General features: G+C 61.2%; 1 protein-coding gene across 2 annotated transcripts in view; it reads left to right on the top strand.

The window, feature by feature from the left end:
- CHD5 (chromodomain helicase DNA binding protein 5) overlaps nucleotides 1–26398 on the top strand; it is a 60099-nt gene that overhangs the window by 13163 nt on the left and 20538 nt on the right. For both annotated transcript variants that reach the window (XM_059135116.1, XM_059135117.1), the window contains exons 3-22: nucleotides 1233–1412; nucleotides 4540–4658; nucleotides 5180–5418; nucleotides 6995–7119; nucleotides 8820–8943; nucleotides 9459–9625; nucleotides 9809–10030; nucleotides 11160–11366; nucleotides 11568–11779; nucleotides 14196–14327; nucleotides 14412–14520; nucleotides 15436–15627; nucleotides 15719–15919; nucleotides 19209–19346; nucleotides 19448–19569; nucleotides 20398–20571; nucleotides 20936–21077; nucleotides 22197–22328; nucleotides 24559–24676; nucleotides 25744–25868. In XM_059135116.1, coding sequence (XP_058991099.1) covers nucleotides 1233–1412; nucleotides 4540–4658; nucleotides 5180–5418; nucleotides 6995–7119; nucleotides 8820–8943; nucleotides 9459–9625; nucleotides 9809–10030; nucleotides 11160–11366; nucleotides 11568–11779; nucleotides 14196–14327; nucleotides 14412–14520; nucleotides 15436–15627; nucleotides 15719–15919; nucleotides 19209–19346; nucleotides 19448–19569; nucleotides 20398–20571; nucleotides 20936–21077; nucleotides 22197–22328; nucleotides 24559–24676; nucleotides 25744–25868 — 3180 coding nt within the window. The remainder of the gene's footprint in view (nucleotides 1–1232; nucleotides 1413–4539; nucleotides 4659–5179; nucleotides 5419–6994; nucleotides 7120–8819; nucleotides 8944–9458; nucleotides 9626–9808; nucleotides 10031–11159; nucleotides 11367–11567; nucleotides 11780–14195; nucleotides 14328–14411; nucleotides 14521–15435; nucleotides 15628–15718; nucleotides 15920–19208; nucleotides 19347–19447; nucleotides 19570–20397; nucleotides 20572–20935; nucleotides 21078–22196; nucleotides 22329–24558; nucleotides 24677–25743; nucleotides 25869–26398) is intronic.

The raw sequence follows: 26398 nt of genomic DNA, 5'->3' as shown, positions 1-26398 counted from the left end.
CTCCGCCCCCCCCCCCCCCAGTGCTGTTTCCCAAGGTCATTTGCCACCTTTCGAGTTTTCCGTTATTTCCGTATTTCTCTTTGCTCACCTTGAAAAGAGTCAACAGCCAACTCGAAAACGCCAAGCCCTGTGCTGGTAATTAGAGCCTCAGTGCCCAGCCTCTCCTGCAGACCCAGGCCAGGAGGGGGCTGGGAAGGGCTTTGCAGTTCACTTGTATCTGGAGAGGCGGAGAGTAAACAGGCAGCCTCCTTGGAGGGGCAGTGCCTTTCTGGTGGGTGCTCTGGCTGTGAACGCCCTTATCTCCATATAAATGGGCCATTTGGTGCCTGTGCAGAAGGAAAACGAAATCAAGGAAGCCAAGCTTAAGAGCTGCCTAAATTACCTTGTCTCCTCCAGAGCCAAGGCGGCGGGGAGGGGAGCTGGAGAAGGTGGGCTGGGCCGCAGCAGCTTCTGGAGGGCCCACAGACAGACGAAGCTGGGACGCGGGGTCTACAGTAATTACGGGTTTTGCTCAACAGGGGGGTGCACGTGCCTGCAGGGAGGTCGGGTGCTGGCTCACACCCCCTGCAACTTCGCCCACCTGCTCCCCTGTGGTTCCCCCCATCCCCCCTCCCCCTGGGCACTTTGGGGTTTTTGGCTCTGGACATCACGTCCTGCACAAATTCCTGGGGCCCAGTGCTCTCCTGTCACACTGGTTAAAATCCTCGAGTCTATAGAAACCTGATTCAGGGCGCCTGGGTGGCTCAGTGGGTTGAGCCATTGCCTTCGGCTCAGGTCATGATCTCAGGGTCCTGGGATCGAGTCCCGCATCGGGCTCTCTGCTTGGCGGGGAGCCTGCTTCCTCCTCTCTCTCTCTGCCTGCCTCTCTGCCTACTTGTGATCTCTCTCTGTCAAATAAATAAATAAAATCTTTAAAAAAAAAAAAAAAGAAAGAAAGAAACCTGATTCAGACTGAAGCAGAGCCTGAGCCTCACCCTTTGGGGGGGGGGGTCCAGGTCGGCTGCACTGAACTGGGGGCCCAGGCACCGGGGGCAGGACCCTGGCCCAGTGCTGGCTTGGGGCAGCCCCTCAGGCTGGGCTTGTGCCGGGCTGTGAGCAGCCTGATGCTGAATGATCTGCAAAGTGTGGGCGGCTGACGGTGCGGGGGCGGGCGTGGAGGGCAGTCCTGCCGCCCAGGACTCTGGGTTTTCTTCTGGCCCCTGCTGCCCTCACCAAGCTCCTTTCTCTTCCAGGGAAGCAACGATGAGCTCTCCGAAAACGAAGAGGATCTGGAAGAGAAGTCAGAGAGTGAGGGCAGCGACTACTCCCCTAATAAAAAGAAGAAGAAAAAGCTCAAGGACAAGAAGGAGAAAAAAGCCAAGCGAAAAAGGAAGGATGATGAGGAGGATGATAATGACGACGGGTGTCTGAAGGTAACCCCTGGGTCCCCGCTGGAGGGGCCTGCGCTCGAGTGGGATGTCCGGCTGGGATGGGCCGCCCCCTGCTTTCTGGCCTGGGAGCCCCCTCAAGCAAAGGGGCAGAGCATCCTTCCGTCCCCGGGTGTGTGTGTGTGTGTGTCTGTGGGGGGGGTGTGCTGCCGGGCAGGTGGGCCTGTGGGCATGAGTGTGGACACAAGTGTGTGAGGAACACTGAGCCCAAGTTCTGGAGATATATTTGCAATAACGACAGGTGACATTTAGGAGTTGGGGGCAGGGAGACTTGGAGCGGCCTCTTACTGACGTATTTTCTGTCCCTCTGTCTGCTGGGGTGCACAGCTCTGTCTGAGGACAGTGGAGTTCTCACGCACGTTGTGGGTCAGGAGCCTCTCCCTTGGAGCGCTCTGGGGAAACAAGCCATCGGATGAGCCCCGGCCCATGAGAGGTGGCCAGGCGGCCCTGCTTCCTGCGGAAGGGGACTTTGTTACTCTGTGTGTGTTCTGAATTTCTGGCCGCATGGGCATCTGAGAGGGTGTCCCATGAGTGCAGGTCCGGGCATGGAGGGGCCTGTGGCTCTCCCCGGGGGGCAAAGCGGCTTCTCCATGCACATGTGGCCTAATGCGAAGCAGGTCTGGGCCCCGCAGGTCTCGGAGCGGTGGCAGGGCTCCTCGGTGGGGGGACGGGCCCTGGGCCCAGCTCTCGGGCAGCCGCAGGTGTCGGCAAGTCCGCACAGCCCCAAGCTCAGGTTGGGCTAGTCGTGGATTCGAAGATAAGGGCCCGTATATACCAGTCCCACTGGTGAGGCAGAGATGGTGGCTGTGGGCCACTGAAGTCAGGAAGCACTGTGGCATCCTGGTCCCTGAAGGATTTCATTAGCCAGCAGGTGTGTTGCAAACCGTCTGGGACTGATGGCAGCTGAGGGCTGACAGCTTGCGGGATGAACTTGTGGGCCCCAGGTTCTCCTGCAGCACTGTCACCGGCTCAGGCTCCTGCTGCTCTGCTTCCTGCTGGGAGTGAGGCCCAGAGGCTTCCAGGAATGGCTGCATGTGTGGGGCCGGCGGAACATGGGAGGGCATCCCTCAGGGGAGCCCCTCTGAACGGGCACAGAGAACGGGGAGCGCCAGGCAGGCCTTGTTCCCAGCTCCCGGGACCACAGGAGGCTGCCCCTCCTGGGGGTCTTCTGCTGCGGGGGCAGATAGCCCAGCTCTGAGGGGCTGAGGCAGGGATGGGGTTTGCTAGATCGGTGGCCTGGGAGTCGAGAGGGTGGGGGGCTTCCAGCTTGGGGTGTTACCCAGGGATTGTGTCTTCACATCCTTCACCCTGCCCCTAGGGGGTCAGCTCTGGCCTCAGGCCCAGCACCCTGCTGGCTGAGCGTGGGTGTCACTGCAGCTCTGGGCTTCCTGGCTACCCGTGGCCCTCTCCAGCAGCTGGGAAAGCGGCCTGAGTCCTCGTTCATTGTCCACATGGGAGACCCAGTGGCACCTGGCCCTGGGGACTGATAGCCAGTGGAGGGGCGATGGTGACCTGGGCCAGTGAACGCTCCGGGGTGTGGCTGGTGCCTACTGGCTGAGTGGGTCCACGGGTGGGGCTGGGACAGGGCTGCGTGGAGCCAGTGTGACGGGGGGCAGGAGTGGCCCTTTCCAAGCACTTGTGCTAACTTTTTTCTTTTTTTAAACGTTTTTTTTTAATTTTTAATTTTTTTTTTTTTAAAAATTTTATTTATTTGTCATAGAGAGCGAGCGAGAGCGAGCACAGGCAGACAGAGTGGAAGGCAGAGTCAGAGGGAGAAGCAGGCTCCCTGCGGAGCAAGGAGCCCGATGTGGGACTCGATCCCAGGACGCTGGGATCATGACCTGAGCCGAAGGCAGCTGCTTAACCAACTGAGCCACCCAGGCGTCCCTAATTTTTAATTTTTTAAAAAATATTTTATTTGTTTATTTGATAGGCAGAGATCACAAGCAGGCAGAGGGGCAGGCAGAGGGAGAGGAGGAAGCAGGCTCCCTGCTGAGCAGAGAGCCCGATGTGGGGCTCGATCCCAAGACCCTGAGATCATGACCTGAACCGAAGGCAGAGGCTTAACCCTCTGAGCCACCCAGGCACCCCGACTTTTTTTTTTTTTTTTAAAGATTTTATCTATTTGACAGAGATCACAAGTAGGCAGAGAGGCAGGCAGAGAGAGTGGGGGAAGTAGGCTTCCTGCTGAGCAGAAAGCCCGATGCAGGGCTCAATCCCAGGACCCTGAGATCATGACCTGAGCCGAAAGCAGAGGCTTAACCCACTGAGCCACCCAGGCGCCCCAGCACTTGTGCTAACTTGTTCCCACCTGGGAGGCAGGTGCTGCTATCCCATTCTACAGACAGAGAAGCTGGCATAGTCAGGTGCCTGTGTGGGGGCAGAGCCAGGATTAGAACCAGGGGCTGTGTGGCTCTAGAACCCGGACTCATGGCCAGCACGCCCATCCCCACTTGACCCCAGCCGGCCCGGCCGTCTGCAGAGCTCGCTGCGTGCCCCTGGGGAGTCACACGCCTCCTCGGGCCTCGTGCCCCATCTGGAAAGTGAAGCCGTAGCCGAGGGGCCCTCACATGTGTCCGCCTTCCGCTGGGCCCTTGTCCCATCCCCCATCCTGGCCCTGGAAGCTGGAGAGGAGTGGTCTGTCATTTCATGGGCTCCATGTGTGACTCTACGGGGGGGACATCCCGAGGCCGCCTCGTCTCTCCCCAGCCTCAGGCAGCCCTTCAGCCCTGCTGCCTCCCCAGGGACAACTGGCCTTTAGGCTAATCCCATAGGCTGCTGTTCTGGCCTGGGGCCCAAACTCACAGAACACATTCTCCCCAGAGAGTGAGCTCTCTTACAGTCTCTGTGCGTAGAGGGGGTGTGCACAGAGCATCCGCCCACCAGAACCCTTACACTCACCCCCCAGGCTTGGCCCTGCAGCCCCCTCATGCGTTGGTGTCTGAGCCCTTGCCTCTGACCAAGGGGCAGTGGGCTGGGAGAGGGAGGGCGGGTAGGAACGGCAGACACAAGCTTCCCGCCCATTCCTAGGCCTCCAGGGTGGGGGCTCTGGGGTGGGGATGCAGGTCAGAGGCCTGTGATCTGACCCCACCTCTGGCCTGGGTGTCCCTAGGAGCCCAAGTCCTCGGGGCAGCTGATGGCCGAGTGGGGCCTGGATGACGTGGAGTACCTGTTCTCGGAGGCCGACTACCGCACGCTGACCAACTACAAGGCCTTCAGCCAGTTCCTCAGGTGGGCCACACCCCCAGCCACCGTGGCAGAGGGAACTGCAAGCTAGGGGACAGAGCCCCAGGCTCCTGGGGTGCAGGGGGCCATCCAGCGGACAGCAGCCCTGGGCAGAAGCCCTGTCATTTTAACAGATGGTCCAGGCTTCTCTTGCTTGCCCTGAGCCGTGGGGATGGTGGTCCTCGTCAATCCCCAGGGCTTTAAGCCCTCATTGGGCTCTCTCAGCTCGGGAAGAAATAGGGCTAGACACCCGGTGGCCCACAGGAGGCTTCTCCCTCTGGTCCTTCGGGTGGTACAGGGTCTGGAAACCCAATGAGAAGATCGCCAGCCAACCACGTAAATAGGAATCAGAAATGTTTGGGGATGGACGGGAGTTCCGGGCCGTGTCGTCCCTGCGCCCTGCCTCGCTGTCTGCTTGGTTCGCCCAGCCTGGAACGGGGGCTTCCCCCAGGTGTGGGAGAAGAGGAGGGTGCCTGGGTCGTCGGGGGGTCTCATCCCCTTCACGGCGATGCTTTCGTCCCACACAGGCCCCTCATCGCCAAGAAGAACCCGAAGATCCCCATGTCCAAAATGATGACGGTGCTGGGAGCCAAGTGGCGGGAGTTCAGCGCCAACAATCCTTTCAAGGGGAGCTCGGCAGCGGCAGCGGCGGCGGCCGTGGCCGCGGCCGTGGAGACCGTCGCCATTGCCCCTCCACTGGCTGTCAGTCCCCAGCAGGCCCCCCAGCCTGTACCTATCCGCAAGGCCAAGACCAAGGAGGGCAAGGGTAAGCCTGGGCGGTGGGGGCGGGCACCCGGCTCTGCTGGCCGGTCTCTCTCCAGACCCTATAGCCTCGGGCAGCTGGGACAGCTGAGGCAGGCTTTACCAAGGACTTAGGGTCTCGGTTGACCTTGGACCCACTCGTCCTTGCTCAGCTGTATTGTGGCATCGTAGCCCCCTTTCGGGGCTGCGGAGAAGCAGGGGAGACGGTGTGCTCGGAGCTCCGGGACTTTTGCACCTGTTCCCCTCCGACTTGGTGTGGAAGAAGGGAAGGGGGAGGCCCATGTTGCTGGGAGTTGGGGGAGCTCTTGAGTTTGAGGAGAAGAGGTCCCAAGGTTGGCCCCCGACCCCACTTGTCTGAGGACCCAGCCCTCGGGGTGATGGACGTGTATGAGTGCGGCTGCGGTCGGGCTGGCTTCCCTGGGAGGAGGTGCAGATAGATCATCGGATTGAGTGGTGGGTATCCGGTGTCTGGGGAGAGGAGGGACGGCGGAGGCTCTCTGTGACTTGGAGTCCCCGAGGGCGGGACCTCCCCTAGGTGGAGGAGTTCTGTCCCCATTGGGGTAGAGACCTGCATCTCCCCAGGGTGCTCAAAGGTGGGGTCATCAGTAGCTCAGCCTTTCTGGGTACTCTGATTGGATTTTGATGGAGGGGCTAAGGGCGTTCTGGGCACCCATTTTTTCAACCCCAAGGAGCTTTGGTTTCTGGGATGCTGAACCCCGTTTCCAGGTCTCTGCAGGGGTCTGGTGGGCAGAGTGATAAATGGGGTTTAGAACCTGCTCCTGCCCTGCTTCCTGGCTGGCCTCTTTCCTGGGCCTCCCCAGCCTGCCTCGCTTCCTCATTGCCTCCTGGGTGCCAGCCACTGAGCTATCGATTCCCGGAGCCGCCCGGTCAGAGCCTGAGAAATTGAAATAGATTTTCTATGGCATCATGGAGGTTACAGCGGGGCTCCTAGCCCCATCTGTGTGTGAAACAGCTGAAGGAGGGCCCGGGGCAAGTCCACCTGCCGCCAGGGCTCCATCTTCTCCACTCAGCCCGGTGGGAGAGGCTGTTGAGGGGCCATTACTCCCCCGGTGGCTAATTGGCCTGTGGCCGGCCCCATAAAAACAACCTCAACCTTGCTGGCTGCCTAGGAGCTGGTGTTTGCCATGGGTGATTGGACACAGGGGTGCCTGGGCCCTGGGGTGACCCAGAGGCTGGCGGCTGGGGAAGGGCTACTTGTCCTCCAGAGCCCAGGTTTGGACCCCAGGGGAGTGGGTGTGCCCATGGTGGCCTTGCTGGCCACAGGGGGCCATGGCTTCAGTGGGGACAGCTCCTTTCTGGGGAGAGGGGACAGCACAGGGTTGTTCCCAGGATGGCTGGCAGTTCTGCCATTCATGGATCAGGGCAGTGGTTGCCGGAGCGGAGACGGAAGGGCGCTTGCTGTGTCACTTTCATGCAAGAACATCACCGCTCAGACTTCTCATCTGGAGGGGGCTGCGGCAGAGTGACTCTTCCCTAACGGAGTCCCTCGGGGCCGACCGGAATCATGGCACCAGGTGACTGAGCCACGGCCGTGTGGATGACCCTCTGCCACTTTGCAGGGCCAGGAGTGAGGAAGAAGATCAAAGGCTCCAAGGATGCCAAGAAGAAGGGCAAGGGGAGAAAGGCGGCGGGGCTCAAGTTCCGCTTCGGAGGGATCAGCAGCAAGAGGAAGAAAGGCTCCTCGGTGAGTGTGTGTGAGAAGGTGGACTGGGCCGTGTGTGAGTGAGAATGGGAATGTGGGTTTGTGTGCCTGAGCGTATGTGTGTGTGAGTGTGTGAGCGGACTGGAATGTGCGTGAGCACGGGTGTATGAATACGAGCGTGTATCTGAGTGTGAGCGTGTGAGTGTGTAAATAGGTGAGCGGACTGGAATGCATGTGAGCACAAGTGAATGGAAACCTGTATTTTTGAGCGTGAGCGTGTACAAATATGAGAGTGGACTGGAATGTGTCTGAGGATGAGTGTGTGAGTGGGAGCATGTATGTTTGTGAACACGAACCTGTGAGTGTATAAATGTGTGAGTGGACTGGAATGTGTGAACATGAGTGTGGGCATGTGTATTTGTGAACATGACCGTGTGAAAGGACTGGAATGTGTGTGAGTCCAAGTGTGTGTGAATGGGAACATATTTGTGAACATGAGCACGTGAGTGTGTAAATGTGTGAGCGGACTGGAATGTGTGTGAACACAAGTGTGTATTTGTGAACATGAGTGTGAGTGTAAATGTGTGGGTGTGTGATAGGGTGGACTGGGATGTGTGTGAGAGAGAGACCACATGTACTTGGCCACGTGCGTGGGTGTGTGAGCAGCCTTTTGCGTTCCGCATGCGTGCGTACGCGTGTGCAGGCGTGTGCCCTGCGAAGGCAGGTGGTGGGGATGCAGGGCTGGCAGCCTGCGTTCCTGAATCAGGACTCCGGGTGGGGAGCTCCCCGTCTACTCCGCTGGGCTGGGGGCCTGCCTCTGGCTCTGCTGCATCTGGGTAGCAGCTGGGAGCGTCATCTGGCCTCTAAGAGTCCTGATGGGGCCTGCGCGCCTGGGTCACCCGAGGAGGGGTGGCAAGTAGGCAGGATCAGGCTGGACTGGAGCTCGGACCCTCCCTTGCCGTTCCAGGGTCAGCTCTGGCACCAGATTCAGACTGACCCTGAGTCCCCGTCGGAGCCTTTGGCCCTCCCTTCTGCACGGAAGGCAGCATGCATACATACCCTTCCCACCGCCGCAGGGCACCTGTTTGCCACACCTTTCCCCACCTCTGTAGAGGAGCAGAGTCGGAAGCCATTCCTCTGTCCCCTGGTAGAGGCAGATGACAAGATCTGAGTTTAGCTGCTCTAGAGGGGAGCACGGAGAAGCACGTGTGACCCAGCCCGCAGCTGCTGCTCCCGCTGAGCTCAGCAAGTCTTTGTTGAGCACATTTTCTTGTGCCAGCCTCTCGGCTCAGCCATGGTGGGCCCTGCTCGGGGAGTGTTCATGGTCTGGAGGGTGTCTGGGAGATACACAGAGAGAGAGCTAACGACAAGCAGATGGGACACACCAGACCTGGCACACAGGCTGTGCAACAGGTCCAGTCAAGGAGAGATCTGGGAAGGCTCCTTGGAGGAGGTGTCCTTAGGGCTTTCCTTTGAGGGAGGTGGAGGAGTTTGGCAGGGTGGAGAGCAGGGCTTGGGGGAGAGGTATGGAAAATGTGAGTTGTGTCTGAGGGCTGGAGAGCAGGGCTTGGGGAAGGTGGTAGGACGTCAGGCTAGACCGATGTGGGGTGCCCTTTGGGGTGGAGAGAACCTGGAGCCTCCACCATGCCCTGCCCTACCCCATCCTCTGCCCAGGCCAGGGAGGCCCTTGGGATGAGCCCCCAGTGCAGGCTCTAGGCTCACAGGCCCCCACCCCCCTGCAGAGCGAGGAGGACGAGCGGGAGGAGTCGGACTTCGACAGCGCCAGCATCCACAGCTCCTCCGTGCGCTCTGAGGGCTCCGCCGCCCTGGGGAAGAAGAGCAAGAGGCGTCGCAAGAAGAGGAGGAGTAGGACTCCCGGGGCGCGGCTGGCCGGGTAGAAGGGGCAGGGTGCAGAGTGCCCTGTGGTCAGCAGGGGAGGGCCTCCTTGTGTTCCGTTACACAGTTCACCTCAGTGAACTTCCTCACCCCAGTGGGCTTCGGGGTCAGGGGAGGGGTCTTGTGCCACTGAGGCCAAATCCGTGTAGGCCCCTGGGGCGTGTAGGCCCCTGGGGCGTGTGCACTGGCAAAGGGGGCCCTGGAGAAGGAAGTGCTCCGTGGCCGCCTGCGCCATCTGCCCTGCTGCCCTTCTCCCCTCCCTCCCAGGGCCCCGCCCGCCCTCTTCCCGGCCTGCTTTTACTTCCAACCCCCTCCCCACCCTCAGCCTTTCCTCAGACATCGGTTCATGCCGCCTGCCCACCTGCCATCCATCCATCCAGCACCTATTAAGCACCTACTGGGTACCGGTCCCGCCAGGGGTGGAGATTGCTTGGGCTTTGGGAGTGGGGACCGGGCCCTCCACCACCGCCCCTGCCCTTCCCCAGTTGACGACGGGGATGGCTACGAGACGGACCACCAGGACTACTGCGAGGTGTGCCAGCAGGGCGGGGAGATCATCCTGTGCGACACCTGTCCGCGAGCCTACCACCTCGTCTGCCTTGACCCAGAGCTGGAGAAGGCTCCGGAGGGCAAGTGGAGCTGTCCCCACTGTGTAAGCCCGCGGCGGAGGCTCTGGGACGGGGGGCGCGGCCAGTGCCTGGCTCCCGGATGGCGCAGGATCGCGCGGCCCGCGGGGCGCTGAAGAAGGGGAGAGGCGCGCGGGAGGGGGAGCGCCGAGCGGCGCGGGGCGGGGGGCCCTGGCCCGCGCTGCCTCCACCCGGCTGCTGCCCTCCAGGAGAAGGAGGGCATCCAGTGGGAGCCGAAGGACGACGACGACGACGACGAGGAGGGCGGCTGCGAGGAGGAGGAGGACGACCACATGGAGTTCTGCCGCGTGTGCAAGGACGGCGGCGAGCTGCTCTGCTGCGACGCGTGCCCCTCCTCCTACCACCTGCACTGCCTCAACCCGCCGCTGCCCGAGATCCCAAACGGTGAATGGCTCTGCCCGCGCTGTACTGTGAGTGTTACGCCCGCCCCGCCCGCGCCGCCCCGCCCTCTCCCCGCCCCCTTCCCCGCCCCCGGCGAGCAGTTCCCCGCCCACCTGGGCCACGCCCCCGGCAGACCCTGCCCACAAAGGCCTCGCTACACCTGCCCGGGCCACGCCCACTCACGAGCCCTGCCACGGAGCTCCCGGCCTCGCCCCATCAGAGCCGCCCGTCCGCCAAAGGCTCCGCCTCTGTAGGGCTAATCCCCGCCCACCCACAAAGCCACGCCCACCGAAGGCCCAGTGCCTGCTGGCTGCACCTGCGATGTTCCCGGGACGCTGGATGTTCCCGGGACGCTGGCCCAGGCCCCGCTCCTTGCAGGTCCCGCTCTGCTGGCCGCCAACAAAGGCGGGAGTCCCCGTCCACCACAGTACCCCCACCCATCCCCGAGTCCCGCCCCCTGCCTCACTAAGACCCTCTCTGCGGCTCGACCCCATTGAGACCCCATTGAGACCCAGACGCAGTTTTCCCTGCACCATAACGAAGAGGGACACCAGCCACACAGCCGCTGTCCATGGGCATCCCTTTACCGCTTCCGTCTTTCCGAGTACAGGCGTTTGTTATGCCCATTTTTAGATGAGGTAACAGGCTCAGGGAGGTAAAATGCTTGTCTCAAGCCGCACAGCAGCAGAACTGCCCACTCAGTCCCTCTCCGGACCTGGCGGCTGTCCCAGGGCTGGGGGTTGCAGAGGGCAGGAGGCAGGGGGAGGAGAGTGCCCCACCCCCTGCCCCCAGTGGCCGCGTGCTGGGCGCCGCCTGCGTTTGAAGGCTCCCAGGCCCACCCCCAGTGCTAGATTCCCCACCCTCCGGATCCTGGGCTGTGCTGTGGCAAGCCCCAGTTCCCCGGTGTGCATCTGGGCTTCTGGTGTGTGCGCGCGTGCATGTGCGTGCATGTGCACACACCCGCGTTGCCCATCTCCCGTGTGTGCTGTGTGTGCGGGCTCCTGAGGACAGGGCAGCATGGTGGAATTATGGTGGGGCAGACCTGGGGAGCAGGGCAGCTTGTGGGAGAGAGGCTAGTAACAGCCTGATGTCCCTGGGACCTCGGTGGGGGGGAGCTGTGGCTAAGCCCTGAACTTGGGGACCCTCCTGTGTCCACAGTGCCCCCCTCTGAAGGGCAAAGTCCAGCGGATCCTACACTGGAGGTGGACGGAGCCCCCTGCCCCCTTCATGGTGGGGCTGCCGGGGCCCGACGTGGAGCCCGGTGTCCCCCCACCCAAGCCCCTGGAGGGCATTCCGGAGAGAGAGTTCTTTGTCAAGTGGGCGGGGCTCTCCTACTGGCACTGCTCCTGGGTGAAGGAGCTACAGGTGAGGCCCCCCCCAGCACCAGGCAGGTATGGCTGTGCCAAGGCTCTGGTCCTGAAAGGTGCGGGCTAGCACTGAGTGCGGGCCATTGTTGGGAGGCGGGGAGCGGGAGGCTGCCGGGGACCCAGGCTGGGGGAGCTGCATCAGGGACACGGGGGAGCCACGGCCTCCTGCCCCCCGTAACCTCTGCCGGTGCGCAAGCAGCTGGAGCTCTACCACACGGTGATGTATCGCAACTACCAAAGAAAGAACGACATGGATGAGCCGCCGCCCTTTGACTACGGCTCGGGCGATGAGGAGGGCAAGAGCGAGAAGAGGAAGAACAAGGACCCTCTGTATGCCAAGATGGAGGAGCGCTTCTACCGCTACGGCATCAAGCCTGAGTGGATGATGATCCACCGTATCCTGAACCACAGGTGGGTGCCTACCGCCCCGGCCCATGGCCGCGGGGCAGGACGTGCTCCGTGGTGCAGGCGCAGGGCTGCACATGGGCGCTCTGGGGGCAGGAAGAAGGGATGGGGGTCCCCCCGCTGCCGGCGACGCGACTGCCCCGCTGGAGGGAGTCGTCCGAGGCACATAGACACGTGCACACACGTGTGTTCTCACTCGTGGTGGGAGTGCAGGTCCAGAGTCATACGTGGAAGGGGGCAGCTTGATACACAGGCTGGGACACTTGCACCGAGTGGGACCATCAGTGCTCCTAACTTCAGCCAGAGTCTGATACCTGCGGGAGGGTCCTGGGGACAAAGGTGGCCTGAACTGTGGGGGTGTATGCATATTTGATCCTCCTTTAGAACAATAGCTAACGCTATTGAACACTATCTACCCTGACAGGTAGACATTTTATTTCTGTCCCTTTTATGGATGTGCAAACAGGCACAGCCAGGCTGTTACTTGGCCAAAGTCACACAGCCAAGAAGCGGTGGAGCTGGGATTTGAACCTAGTGAGTTGGAGTGGTAGGACTTGCTTTCTTGGCCACTGTCCCAAACGCCCGTGTCCCGAGATAAATCTTGGTGGCCCCAGGTGACTGTGATCAGAGGCTGCAGAAAGCTGGACAGAGACTAGGGTGGGCAGCCTGTGGGTCCTTGGGATTTGGCTTTGGTTTGGGGAACAGTGGGAGCTCTTGATGATTCTTGAGCTCAGGGGCTTGAGAACGGGCCGTGGCCGACAGGTGGGCACGGGGTGAGGACCGGAGTCTTCACTTGCCTTCCCTCTCGGCCTGATGGGGTCTGAGAGGAGCTTAAGGTCTGGCCAACGCTGGGTGTCCTGAGTGGCGGGGCTGGGTAGTGCAGAGGGTACGCACCTGAGCCAGACCCAGAATCCAACCCCGGCTCCCCGTTTCCTGCGCTCTGTGCCTCTGCGCTTCTCATGTAAAGTGGGATCGCAGGAGTAACTCCCTCCAGGCTGCGGCGAGGGTGAGGGCAGAGGGAGCATGCCAGCCCCTGCTAGAGCCGGCCTCCGTGAGAGGCGGGCAGGAGTGCCTGGACGAGCTGCCTGCCCCCGCCTGTCCCCAGCTCCCCCCCACAGAACAAGTCTTTCTATTTATTTATTTATTAAGATTTTATTTATTTATTTGACAGAGACACAGAGAGAGAACTCAAGCAGGGGGAGAGGGAGAGGGTAGAGCAGGCCTCCCGCTGAGCAGACAGGGCTCCAGCCCAGGACCACCCCCCCATCATGATCTGAGCCAAAGGCAGAGGCTTTAACCCACTGAGCCACCCAGGCGGCCCCCACTGAGAGCAACTCTTGAAAAGCGGGTTAGATCCTATGCAGACCTGAGCTCCCCTCCCCCACTGAACTGATCCACAGGTTTTTTTTCTTTAACCTTTATTAAATTGCATTTTAAAGACATGCATGGCGGTCTTCCTCCTTGCATTCACGGCAGGGCAGGTGAATTTTCCCCACATTTATTTTCCCCACGTTACTCAGCCAAGTCCGAGTAATGACTAATTATTTATTTAAAAAAGCTGTATCCATGGTGATGGGTTGATCTTCCTCTTAATGGTCCCCAGGGTGGCTGTAGGCTCAGCCCTTTTGGGGAGCCGTGGCTTTGCTGACCCCGCCGTGCTCCCCAAGCTTGGTTGTGTGCTCAGCTCGGGGTGGGAGGCTTCGGAGACCCTCCCCGTGGCCAGAATCAAGCTGAAGTCCGAGCAGCTTCTCTGGAGCACCCCTCTGGGCTGCTAGCTTGCTCGTCCGTGTCCCTGGGGGTCTCTAGAAGAGGTCATCCTGCCTGCCCGTGTGGGACTCTGTCCTAACTTACTTTGCAGAGGACCAAGATGGGCATGGCTCTGGGCCTTTGAATTTTTAAATTTAATTTAATTTATTTATTTGATAGACAGAGATCACAAGTAGTCAGAGAGGCAGGCAGAGAGTAAGAGGAGGAAGCAGGTTCCCTGCCGAGCAGAGAGCCCGATGTGGGGCTTGATCCCAAGACCCTGAGATCATGACCTGAGCCGAAGGCAGAGGCTTTAACCCACTGAGCAGCCACCCAGACACCCCAGGGCCTTTGAATTTTTTGAGTGAAAATACACAGGCCTAGGGTCCGGAGAGAGGACTGTCCAACTCAGAAATTGCAGAATCCCAGTGTCCAGACACCCTGCCTCGATGGCTCATCACGGTGACAGAGGGTGGGACTGGCACTGGCCTCTGCTCCTCTGTGAGCGTGGCCTCTCCCCGTCCCTCTCGGCTCTGCTGCTCATCCTCACACTAGCTCCCCAGGGCCTGTGGCCGTAGGGGTTTTGCATCGTGTGAGGTGTCCCCCGGACCCCCGCCCCGCCAGCCCCTGGCCCGGTGGCCTGCCCCTCCCCCTCCACCCATGTGCTGTGTTGCAGCTTCGACAAGAAGGGGGACGTGCACTACCTGATCAAGTGGAAAGACCTGCCCTACGACCAGTGCACCTGGGAGATTGACGACATCGACATCCCGTACTATGACAACCTGAAGCAGGCCTACTGGGGCCACAGGTGCGCGGGCCGCGGGGCTGCCCCCAGACTGCCGCCCCCTGCTGGCCTCCGCTTTGCTCATCTGCCTCCCCCGCTCTTTCCCAGGGAGCTGATGCTGGGTGAAGACGCCAGGCTCCCCAAGAGACTGGTCAAGAAAGGCAAGAAGCTGAAGGACGATAAGCAGGAGAAGCCGCCGGACACACCCATTGTGGATGTGAGTGTGGGGGGTAAGGGGTGGGGGGGTGTTGCCGGGTCCTGGCACCCCAGGCCTGGCCCTGGAGGATGGCGTGTCCTGCGGGAGCGGTGTGCCACGGCCCCTCTGGTTCCGGCCACGTCAGTCGGGCATCTGATGGCACAAGGAGACGAAGACCCAGGCCCTCCCTGCCGGGGAGAGCTCAACCCTGGAGTCGGGGTCCCCCAGCCTGATGCGGAGGGACAGCTCCCTGGGCACAGAGGCCTTGGCCTCCTGTGAGTCTGCACTGTGCACAGACCGGGAGCACATGGTCTCTGCTTAGCATACAAAATACATCCCCCAACCCCCCAGCGCCTAGCCGCGAGCCCGTCGGGGTGTGGATGGTTGACCTTTATTCATTTAGCAAACTTCTCTGGGGTGTCTGCCAGCTGTTGGAACAAGGACTCTGTCTCCATTTCAAGAAGTGTTCCTCTCCCCCTGGGCCTGTAGTGGGAACACACAGAACCTCGGGGCTCAGCCTGGAACTGGGGGAGGGCAGCCTTGAGCTGCAGGATATAAAGGAGACAGAGGAGATGTTTAGGGTTCAAGGAGCGGAAGCCCCTTAGGCAGGCAGCAAACAAATGTTGACCAAGTGCCCACCAAGTCCCAGGTGCCCTGTGGGACTCAGAGTCATGAGCAGGGCAAGTCATGAACAGGGCAAGTGCGGTGACCACAGCCTGGGCTCCAAGTCAGAGAGTCCAGCCATCAGGAAGCCCTCAGGGAGGGCTTCCTGAAGGAAGAGGTGTTCTAGCCAAGCCCAGAAGGATGGATACTTTGGCAGGGATGAGAGGAATGAGAATAGTATTGCCAGCAGAGGGGCAGTGTGTTGCCAAACCCAGGGGGTGGGCTCTGGGGCCCAGGACTCAGGGTGTGTCTGAGCATCTGCCTCCTCCGTAGCCCACAGTCAAGTTCGACAAGCAGCCTTGGTACATTGACTCCACGGGCGGCACGCTGCACCCGTACCAGCTGGAGGGCCTCAACTGGCTGCGCTTCTCCTGGGCCCAGGGCACGGACACCATCTTGGCCGACGAGATGGGTTTGGGCAAGACCGTGCAGACCATCGTCTTCCTCTACTCACTGTACAAGGAGGTACGCAGGCTGGGGCAGGAGTCCCGGGACGGGGGGCTGGCACCAGCTGTGGGCAGGGAGTCTCACCGCATCCGTCTGCCTCTGTCTCCAGGGGCACTCCAAGGGACCCTACCTGGTCAGTGCACCCTTGTCCACCATCATCAACTGGGAACGTGAGTTTGAGATGTGGGCACCTGACTTTTATGTGGTCACCTACACGGGGGACAAGGAGAGCCGCTCCGTAATCCGGGAGAATGAGTTTTCTTTTGAGGACAATGCCATTCGGAGCGGGAAGAAGGTGTTCCGTATGAAGGTGAGTGCTCCTCGTCCCCAAGGGGGACCTCAGGAAAGCTCTCGGCCTGCCCCTGGGGCCACAAGGCCCTGTAGCTGGCCACCGGCTTCTCTCCAGGCAGAATTGCCAGCTGTATCAATGTCCTGGGCTTGATGTAACAAAATACTATGAACCAGAAGGCTGGAAACAACAGAGACTTACTTTCTCCTGGTTCTGGAGGCTAGATGTTGGTAGAGCCATGCTCCCTCTGAAGGCACTAGGGGGGCTCTGCCCTGCCTTCTCGGGCTTCTGGTGGCTGTTGGCGTTCCTGCGCTCATGGCTGCATCGCTCCCATCTCTGCGTCCCGGCTTCAGGCCATTCCCCTTTGTATTAATGTGTCTTAGAGACACCACTCCTATTGGATTCAGGACCCCTCTGATCCAGATGACCTCATCACAACCCATTATCCCTGCAGAGATCATTGCTCCTGGAAGGGTCACATCCCGTGCTGCTGGGTGGACGTGGACTGGGGGGACACGATTCAACCTAGCACACTGTCTGCGTGACCTCACATTCTGCTCAGCACATGCTCAGCACATGGGTGTCTGCGCCCCACAGAGCTGTGGAGGGTTGACTGAGCTAGGCAGGGCCTGTCTTGACTGTGTCCATGGGTCTCCAGGGGTCTTGTTGAAAGGCCTCACTGGGATCCAGCAGCTCTGGGGACAGCAGCTCTGAGCCTGGGTGGCTCAGCCAGGTTAAATGTCCAACTCTCATTTTTAGCTCAGGTCTGATCTCAGGATCGCGGGCTCGAGCCCCGTGTCCGGCTCCATGCTCAGTGTGGTGTCTGAGCCCCGCGTCGGGCTGCGTGCTCAGCGTGGTGTCTGCGCCCCACGTCGGGCTCCGTGCTCAGCGTGGTGTCTGAGCCCCGCGTCGGGCTCCGTGCTCAGCGTGGTGTCTGCGCCCCGCGTCGGGCTCCGTGCTCAGCGTGGTCAGCGTGGTGTCTGAGCCCCGCGTCGGGCTCCGTGCTCAGCGTGGTGTCTGCGCCCCGCGTCGGGCTCCGTGCTCAGCGTGGTCAGCGTGGTGTCTGCGCCCCGCGTCGGGCTCCGTGCTCAGCGTGGTGTCTGAGCCCCGCGTCGGGCTCCGTGCTCAGCGTGGTCAGCGTGGTGTCTGAGCCCCGCGTCGGGCTCCGTGCTCAGCGTGGTGTCTGAGCCCCGCGTCGGGCTCCGTGCTCAGCGTGGTCAGCGTGGTGTCTGCGCCCCGCGTCGGGCTCCGTGGTCAGCGTGGTGTCTGAGCCCCGCGTCGGGCTCCGTGCTCAGCGTGGTCAGCGTGGTGTCTGAGCCCCGCGTCGGGCTCCGTGCTCAGCGTGGTGTCTGAGCCCCGCATCGGGCTCCGTGCTCAGCGTGGTCAGCGTGGTGTCTGAGCCCCGCGTCGGGCTCCGTGCTCAGCGTGGTCAGCGTGGTGTCTGAGCCCCGCGTCGGGCTCCGTGCTCAGCGTGGTGTCTGCGCCCCGCATCGGGCTCCGTGCTCAGCGTGGTCAGCGTGGTGTCTGAGCCCCGCGTCGGGCTCCGTGCTCAGCGTGGTCAGCGTGGTGTCTGAGCCCCGCGTCGGGCTCCGTGCTCAGCGTGGTCAGCGTGGTGTCTGAGCCCCGCGTCGGGCTCCGTGCTCAGCGTGGTGTCTGAGCCCCGCGTCGGGCTCCGTGCTCAGCGTGGTCAGCGTGGTGTCTGAGCCCCGCGTCGGGCTCCGTGCTCAGCGTGGTGTCTGCTTGGGTTTTTCTCTGCCTTTCCCTCCCACCCCTCCCCACTTCCTGTTCTCTCTCTCCCTCTCTCTACAATCAATCAATCTTAAAAAACTAATAAAAATGAGAAATTGTGGTAAAATTCACAAACAGAAATTTCCCGTGATGACCGTTTTGAGGCGAGCCGCTCAGAGGCATTAAGGACGTTCGCTTTGTCCGGCAACGTCACCTTCCTCCGCCTCCAGAACCCTGTCGTCTTGCGAAACCCAAACCTGGCCCTCAGGAAGCAGGAACTCCCGTCCCCTGCCCAACCCCTGCTCTCTCCCTCTGTGATTTCGACAACTTTCAGTACCTCGTTCGGGGAAAACGGTACAGCATATGCTTTTCGGTGCCCGGTTCCCCTGTTGAACATTACGTTGTAGGTCTCGCCCTGTGCTAACGCGGGGTCCGAGCGTCCTCCCTTAAGGCCGGATAACCTCGCACTGTGCGAAAAGGCTGCATTTTGTGATCTGTGTGCGTTCATCTGTCCACAGATGCTGGGGTTGTTGCCACATTTGGCTCTTGTGAAAATGCTGTAGACGTGACTGTGCCCACGTTTGTTCAGATTCCTGCTTCTGCTTCTTTGGGGCCTTTTGGGTCTGTACCTGGAAGAGGCCGTGTTGGATTCTGGGGGGACTCTGCGTGTCGTTTTGTGGGAACTGCCTGTGCTCTCTGGGTTCTCATGGCATTGCTCATGTAGACAGGATTGTGCCCTCTTTAACCTGAAGGGAGACTGAGGCCTGGGAGGTTATTTAACTTGACTGAGGTCTGGCTCCCAAGGACAGGGCCGGGTGCGGCCCCAGAGACACCCTCTGCCCCTCTCTGGTCCCTTCCCAAAGGGACGCCGGTTGTGGGGAGAAGCAGGCTCGGTTTGGCCAGGATGGGCTCCCTCCTTTGTGGGCTCCAGGGAAGGGTGAAGGCCCAGGGCTCCGGACTCACGTGCGGGGAACAGCTTTTCCCATTTTCCCGCGCTCCTCGTCTCCCCGTGGTGGTGGCTTTCGTCGGCTGTGTAATGCCGTGCTCCCTCAGTCTGGGGCTGCTCCCGGGTGCGTGGCCCCTCATGCCCGGGCCTGGCCCCCACGGGACTGTGAGGTGTTGGGGTCTGCTGGGCAGGGCTGCCCAGGGCCCCACTGTCCCACAGGCCTCCTCTTACAAAACACAAATTCAACGCTAAGAATTTCAAGTCCTTTGAAAGAGCATTTATCCCCAAGTGCGGGACTACTTCTCTGTTCGAATCTTTGCTCTGCCAGCTACTGGCCATGGGACTCGGGTGATCTTGCCCAGCCTGAGACCCCGCGAGCCGTACGTGGGGACAGGGACGGCGTGGCGGGAGTGGCTGTGAGGATGAGCGGGATGTGAGGCGCTCAGTGCGGGCTCGGCCCCCGCGGCCATCCGCCAGCGGCGGGGCGGTGCTCTGGCCCCAGCGGACCCCTCTGCTCTTCTTCTCAGGCCCAGGGCCTCTCTGGGCTCTCGGGGGTCCCGCCCACCCCTCCTCCATGCCTCCTTGTCTTTGGAGACCCTACCTGCCCCCCTTCCAGATGCTCCTCTCCCCTTGCAGAAAGAAGTGCAGATCAAATTCCACGTCCTGCTCACCTCCTACGAGCTCATCACCATCGACCAGGCCATCCTGGGCTCCATCGAGTGGGCCTGCCTCGTGGTGGACGAGGCCCATCGGCTGAAGAACAACCAGTCCAAGGTGGGCAGTGCTGGCTGCTGGCCCTGGAACCCCCGCGGGGCGGGGTGGGGGAGTCCAGCTGGCCACCCCGCACCCCCTGACGGGCCTCCTGTCCCCCAAAGTTCTTCAGGGTCTTGAACAGCTACAAGATCGACTACAAGCTGCTGCTGACGGGGACCCCCCTTCAGAACAACCTGGAGGAGCTCTTCCACCTCCTCAACTTCCTGACTCCGGAGCGGTTCAAGTGAGTCGGGGGCCTGGACGGGGCAGGGGCAGGTAGGCAGGCAGGGGAGAGGCCGGTGCCCGGACGGCTCGCGGGAACTCGGCTTCCTCATCAGTAGAATGAGTAAAGCCCACCTGAAGGGACTTGCGCGGGAGGGTCAGTGGGGCTGCACGTGCGGAGGGCTCAGGGGGACATGGGTGGTCCCGAATATGGGGACTGATCTTGGCTCTACCCCAGGAGAACCCTGGGGGTCCTCTGGGGCTCCTGTCCTTGCCCCCATGCCCTGGCTTGTGCCTTCCTCTCCACGAAACCCAAGTGACCCCATGGGTGACAGTGATGGGGGCAGCAGACGGGGAGTGGTGGTGGATACAGGGGTGAATACGGAGCCCCGGCCAGTGGGAGTCCTAGGGTCTCCTTCCCCCACCTCCCTGTCTTCACCAACCCTATTTTCCGACTCAGAATGGGGGGGTTCGGGGTCGACAGTGCTGACTTTGGAATCGGGAGGCGCAGATCGGCAGGCAGGCTACACCATATAACCTTGGGCCCCCATCAGTCTCAGTTTCCTTTTCTGTAATATGGGTAAAGAGTTCTAGAGACTTTGTGCCCTGGACAGCTTCGAGAAAGAGGAAGGTATCCTATGTGGCGGAGAGAGCTGTGCTGGGAAGTTGGGGTGCGAGCGAGGGCTCAGACGGACACCTTGGGCAGGGCTAAGGCTCCCACGCCCACCAGCCAACCGGCCTGCCCTGTGACCCTCTGGTCACCCCCGCCCCAATCCTGGCTCCCTCTGCAGAGGGCTTTTGCCTGCTTCTGTCCCCAGCTCCTGGCTCTCATCCCAGTTCCTTCTTGCAGCAATCTGGAGGGCTTCCTGGAGGAATTTGCCGATATCTCCAAGGAAGACCAGATCAAGAAGCTCCACGACCTGCTGGGGCCGCACATGCTGAGGCGGCTCAAGGCTGACGTGTTCAAGAACATGCCGGCCAAGACCGAGCTGATCGTTCGTGTGGAGCTGAGCCAGATGCAGAAGTGAGTGGGCACCCCGCCCATCGGGGACTGCTGCAGAGCAGCATGCCTCACGTCCCCTGGGCTTGTCTTGTCCCTAATGGTCTGACCTGGGGGGACTCACCTCGAGGCCTTGGCTCACCTTTTACACACACTTCCTCCTTTGACCTGTACGGCAGCCAGGCTTGGGGCTGTCTGGGTCCTTGTGGAGTCCCCAGGAACTCGCCGGGTGGCTCTGGGCCGGTGGCTTCCCCTCATAGGTCTCCCCTGGTCTCTCCGTGAGCGCTGCAGGACCGGTGGCCCCTGGCCTCCCCGCAGAGCAGAGAGCGTGCTCGGAGGCCGCGTGGCCCTGGCGTCCAGCCTGCCTTCCCTCCTTGCCCTGCCGCAGGAAATACTACAAGTTCATCCTCACGCGGAACTTCGAAGCGCTCAACTCCAAGGGCGGGGGGAACCAGGTGTCGCTGCTCAACATCATGATGGATCTGAAGAAGTGTTGCAACCACCCCTACCTCTTCCCCGTGGCTGCCGTGGTAGGTCCCCGTGGCCGGCCCGTGGCCGCCGTAGCAGGTACCCAGGACCGCCACGGTCAGGGCGTGAGGCTGCCGCCATAGGCTCCCTTTGCCCGCCGTGGTGAGTGTGCGTGGCCGCCCCGGGGCCCCTGGCTGTGGTGGCAGGTGCTCAGCCCTCCCCGGGCGGGAGGACACAGAGGTGGTCCCTGTTAGTCCAGGTTTCTGAACACCCACCTCCATCCACGGCGCAGGCAGGTGCTCTCCTTCCTTTGGCCCGTCCTCGTGACCTCAGGGGGCAGTGGGGCACCCTTCAGCCTCAGCAGTGGGGGATCCCAGGTTGATCTGGTTGCCCTCAGTCACCAGGAGTCAGCAAGGCCTGAGTGGGGCCCCAGGTGACTGTGACCGGCAGCCCGGGGGGAGAGGCTGGCCCCGGCTCCAACGCCAGCTTTGGCCCTGTGGTCTCAGGAGAGCCAGTGGTGCTTCTCTGAGCCTCTGCTTTTCCTTCTCTAAAATGGGACAGTAGCATCTGCCTGAGAGGGTAAGGACCAGATGCGGAAGTGCATGTGAAGTGGGCCTCCCTGGAGAGCCTGGCACAGCTGGCTGTCACCCCCCACACGATTATTCTGGTTCTCACCGAAACCCTGTGCAGGGACTACGTCCCCCCTCCCCGAACAGCAGAGTGAGGCATGGGGGCTGTGTGCGGGCGAGCTGCACTTGAGGCCGCCCCAGATGGCTCTCACCACTCTGGCATGGCAGGGGCCTTGGGACTGACGTCCTGCCCAGCTGGGGTTCAGGGCTGGCCTGGCCAGGATGCCCCTTGCAGTGACCACAGAGACCAGGCCCAATTCCTTCTGGATGGCCTGGCTTGGCTTAAGACTGTCACTGGCCTGTTCGCTGATGTCCCTGGTGTCTTGGTGGCATGCCAGCAGGGGGAGATGGAGGGCAGGCTGGCTGGTCCTAGGTCTGCCTGGGAACACAGTGCTGGGAAGGGGCTCCCCTGCCTCTGCCGAGCCTGGCCTGACCCGGGCTTTGTGCTCAGCCCATCCCTGGGCCTCTGTCCTTCCCTGCGGGCCTTTCTGGTACAGAGCCTGAGGGGCGAGGGGAGGTCCCCCAGCACCCCAGCTTCTGCTGTGTCTCCAGGAGGCCCCCGTCTTGCCCAACGGCTCCTACGACGGCAGCTCGCTGGTCAAGTCCTCGGGCAAGCTCATGCTGCTGCAGAAGATGCTGAAGAAGCTGCGGGATGAAGGGCACCGTGTGCTCATCTTCTCCCAGGTGAGCTGGCCCCGCGCCCACCTCTCCACCTCCCCCAGCCTCCCCTCTGTGCCCTGCAGAGGGCAGCACCGCCCGCCGGCAGCCCTCAAGGCCTGGTGCTCTTCCCACGGGGACCGTGTGTCAAAAGTCACTCCTCTGTGGCCTGGCCTGACCCGGCCAAGGAGCCCTGGCTGGGCGCCAAGCTCGAGGCGCTCAGGCACATCGGCCGTGAAGACTAGTGTCTTCCTCACCACTTGCTGCTTCCGGCCGGCTCCTCCCGAAGGCGTGGAGCTGGACTTGGCGTCCAGGCTGGCACCATAGCCCTGCCTCTCACCCCTGCAGCCTGGCGTCCCACACAGGGGCCCCAGGGCTGGCTTGGGAGGAGCCCGCGTGGGGGCCATGCCGGGAGGCCCTCTCCAGCATGCACAGAACGGCCTCTTGGGCGGTCTGAGGCACGCTGTGCAGCCTTGGGGGCCAGTCGGTCTCTCTCGTTCTGTCACCCGCCTGGTTGCGTTGTCCTCCATCAGGCTCTGTGCTAGGCCCAGGGCCAGTCTCTGTGCTTGAGACACTCACAGTCCGGCGTGGGAGGTGGAGGGGACACAGTTATGTAGTTCTGGGGGCATCTCTGTGATGGAAGTCACGGCAGGGCTCCTGTGGGAACCTGGTGGTAAAAACGCTTCCTTCTGTATGGTGGGACTGAGCCAGGCCCTTGCTCAAAGCCCCCGAATGGGATGTGACCCCGCTCATACTACAGTGGTAACGGCTGCTCCTGCTGGCAGCCCCCGGTCCCACCATGGGCCCTAGGGAGGCTGAGGGATTTGGGGAACGCTGACCAAGCCCGGGACAGTAGACCGGCCTGGAGACACCATCCACGATCCCCCCACCCCCCTGCTGACCTAAGACAGGATTCTGGGCTGAGGCCTCAAGGGACCAAGTAGAAGGAACTGCACAGCTCCTAGACATGTGCACAGAGGGAAAGTTCCAGAGACAGAGCCCTCCCATCCAAAACGAGCCAACACACCCCACCTCCAAAACTCGTGACAGAAAGACATTCCACAAAATAGGCAGAATCCAGATGAAAAGAAGAATAGAAGAGCCTGAAAAGGACTTCAGACAAACACGTTTAGGATCCTCAAAATTAATGGAGGAACAACCACGAATCCAGAAGAAACCAGGGAAGCACAAGCAGGAGGAAGTACGGCAAGAAGAACTGGACAGGAAAAGGGTCTGCCTGGACCTGAAATAAAACATTTCTCACGATCGCATAAACTCTCAACCCTGGTGAAGACAACCTTGACGCAGGGACCTGGTCCAGAGGGATGTCTCCAGAATGCAGTCTCGGGAGACGGAGCTCAGGAATGAGAAACCACCCAGAGGACCCCTTGGGAAGCTCCCGTAATCCTCTGACATGAGCCGTAGAAGAAATGGAGAGAACAGTGGCGAAGCTAGACTCCGTGAGAGTTTGCTGACCTGGGGACGGACGGGGGTCTCAGGTCTCACGTGCACTCTGGAGAACCAAGTGAGAGAGAGATCCAAGCCAGTGGATCCCCGGGCACATGGCAGGGAAATCACAGCTCTGCACACGTGGTACCTACGGGAAGCGGCAATCAGGCTGTCCTCAGACTTCTCAGCAGCATAGTAGGGGGCAGGGGGCAAGTGTAAAACCCCCTGTCCCTGTGGGGGCAGACTGTTTTATATCCAGCTGAACTATCCCTCAGAATGGAGGGAGGAACGCAGGGGTGTGGGAGCCCAGAATGGACTGCCTTCATCTCATAAGGAGCGGTGACATCCGGGAAGACCTCACAGAAGAGGCGCCGTTTGAGTTCCCCAGGCAGTAAGGGGGTGGGCATTCCAGAGGAGAGTCCAGGTAATGTGGGGTGACAGGGGTATGATGGAAGTGTTGAGAAATGAAACCCAGGTGGACTGGGCACCAAGCCCTGCCAGCCTGGAAAGCTGGGGCGAGGAGCTGGGACCTTCTTCTGTGAGGTGAGAGCAGGGAGGCACGGGCTCAGAGCTGTGTTTTAGGCAAATGGCTGTGGGGCTGGTGTGGGGGACGCTGTGGCCTCAGGGGTTGAGGTTGGAGGCTGCATTGCTTTCCAGAGAGCGCCACGTCAGGTCTGCCTGGGCCCCACTTGTCTCCCCACTCAGCAGATGGTTCTGTCTTCCCCCAACTGTCATGGGGTCCCTGCCCAGAGCCCCATGGGCTTCCTGGCTCTGTGGCAGCCCCTCAGGCATACTGTATCCCCTGCAGATGACCAAGATGCTGGACCTTCTGGAGGACTTCCTGGAGTACGAGGGCTACAAGTATGAGCGCATTGATGGCGGCATCACTGGAGGCCTCCGACAAGAGGCGATCGACAGATTCAACGGTACCACTGCCTCAGCTGGGGCTCTCGATGGGGACCCCATGTCTGCCTTTTCTCCCAGGCTAGGATCTTAGCCAGGTCCCCCAGCTCCCCGAGAGTGGCTGAATAAAGCAGACCGGTCCTTAGGTCCTGACAGCTGCCCCTTAGGTTTAAAGGCTACAAGGAGTTAATTTTATGGAACCTCCGGGGGCCGGCTGGGGCGCGGAGGGGCCCAGGAGGGATCATCTGTTCAGAACTGAGAACCGGACAAGGAGAAAGGCAGAGAGGGAGGAAAGTTCCACCTCTGTTACTAAGTGATGCTGGTGCAGAGGGTCTGGCTGGCCCCGTGGGCATCAGACCCCGACACCAGGTAAACCAGCAGTTACGAGCAGTGCAGGACAGACGCCATCACCTGGGGCCCAGATGCCCAAGGAGTGATGCCGTGTCCACTTGTGTGGGAGGAAGAGCAAGTACAGGGTTTCAGGATCTAGATGGAAGCGGGGGTGCCCGAGGCCCTGGAGGGTTGGGAACCTGTGTGCTGCTCTCGTGGGCGTGCAGGGCAGTCCCAGGTCCCGTATGAAGGGCCCAGATGCGCCTGAGTACCAGCTGTCCTGCGACAGTGGGGACTGCCCAGCAGGGTGGCTGGGGCCCTGGAGCTGTGACCTTGAGTGTCCCCTGCCACGCTGACAGCCCCATGGGCTAGGCAAAGCCGGGAGGGCGTGAAGGGCCGGGCTCTCCAAGGCCGACCCTCATTAGGGCCTCTGCCCGTATTTGCTGGCTATTTGAAGTTTGTACTTTGCCCATCTGGGCTTTGAAAATCAACTTTCTTCTCACTGTGGCTCCCTCCTGTTGGATCAGGGCTCAGAGCACAGCCAGGGGCTAAGTGGGACTCGAGTGGGTTGCTCTGTGCCCACCCTGGGCCCCCGGCCTCCTCCAGCTTCCCTGAACACAGCTGGGGCTCTCGTCTGTGATGGGGTCATAGTCCCCAGCAGCTCCCTTCCTTTTTGTATCCCTCCTGCTCTGCTCTCTGCGCCCGCCTGTCCCTTCGCTCCTCGCTATGACCCCACCGGGCACCTGCCTCACTTCCTCAGCCCCTGGGGCACAGCAGTTCTGCTTCCTTCTCTCGACCCGAGCCGGGGGCCTGGGCATCAACCTGGCCACAGCAGACACCGTCATCATCTACGACTCGGACTGGAATCCACACAATGACATCCAGGTCTGTGGCTCTGACACCACAACCCTTAGGCAGGCCCTTGCCACCCCTGGTTCTGTGGGCTCTCCACCCCTCCCTTCCGACTGTGTCTCAGGGTTTCACCTCCCCCTGGGCCAGCCTCATGGAATCCCAGCCCCGAGAGGGGACCCTGGGGGGTGAGTTTCGGAAGCTTGGCCCTGCCCCTCTGGATCCCTCATTGTGCCAAAGAGGAAACGCCCAGGGAGGACAGGCAGCGTGTGCAAGGGCACAGGATGAACTGTGTGCCTGGTAATCCCCGGTCTGTCCCGTCACTCTTACGACCAAGGCCACGGAAGGAGGCAGGAGGAGGGAGTCCTGGGACCCAGAGGGAGCCCATGTGGGAGGAAGCAAGGGAAAGAGAGTGTGTGTGGGGGAAGCCCATGGGAGACGTGATGATGGAGGGGGCGGAAGGGGCTGGTGAGGAAGGGTGGGAGGGTTGGGGGGGAGGGGTTGTGGGAGTAGAGACGCACACTGTTGCATGGCCACCCCTCCCGGGGCAGGGATGGACACACACA

The sequence above is a fragment of the Mustela lutreola genome, chromosome 10 (assembly GCF_030435805.1).
Source record: "Mustela lutreola isolate mMusLut2 chromosome 10, mMusLut2.pri, whole genome shotgun sequence".
Lineage (NCBI taxonomy): Eukaryota > Metazoa > Chordata > Mammalia > Carnivora > Mustelidae > Mustela > Mustela lutreola.
This window is presented reverse-complemented; position numbering and strand designations above follow the sequence as displayed.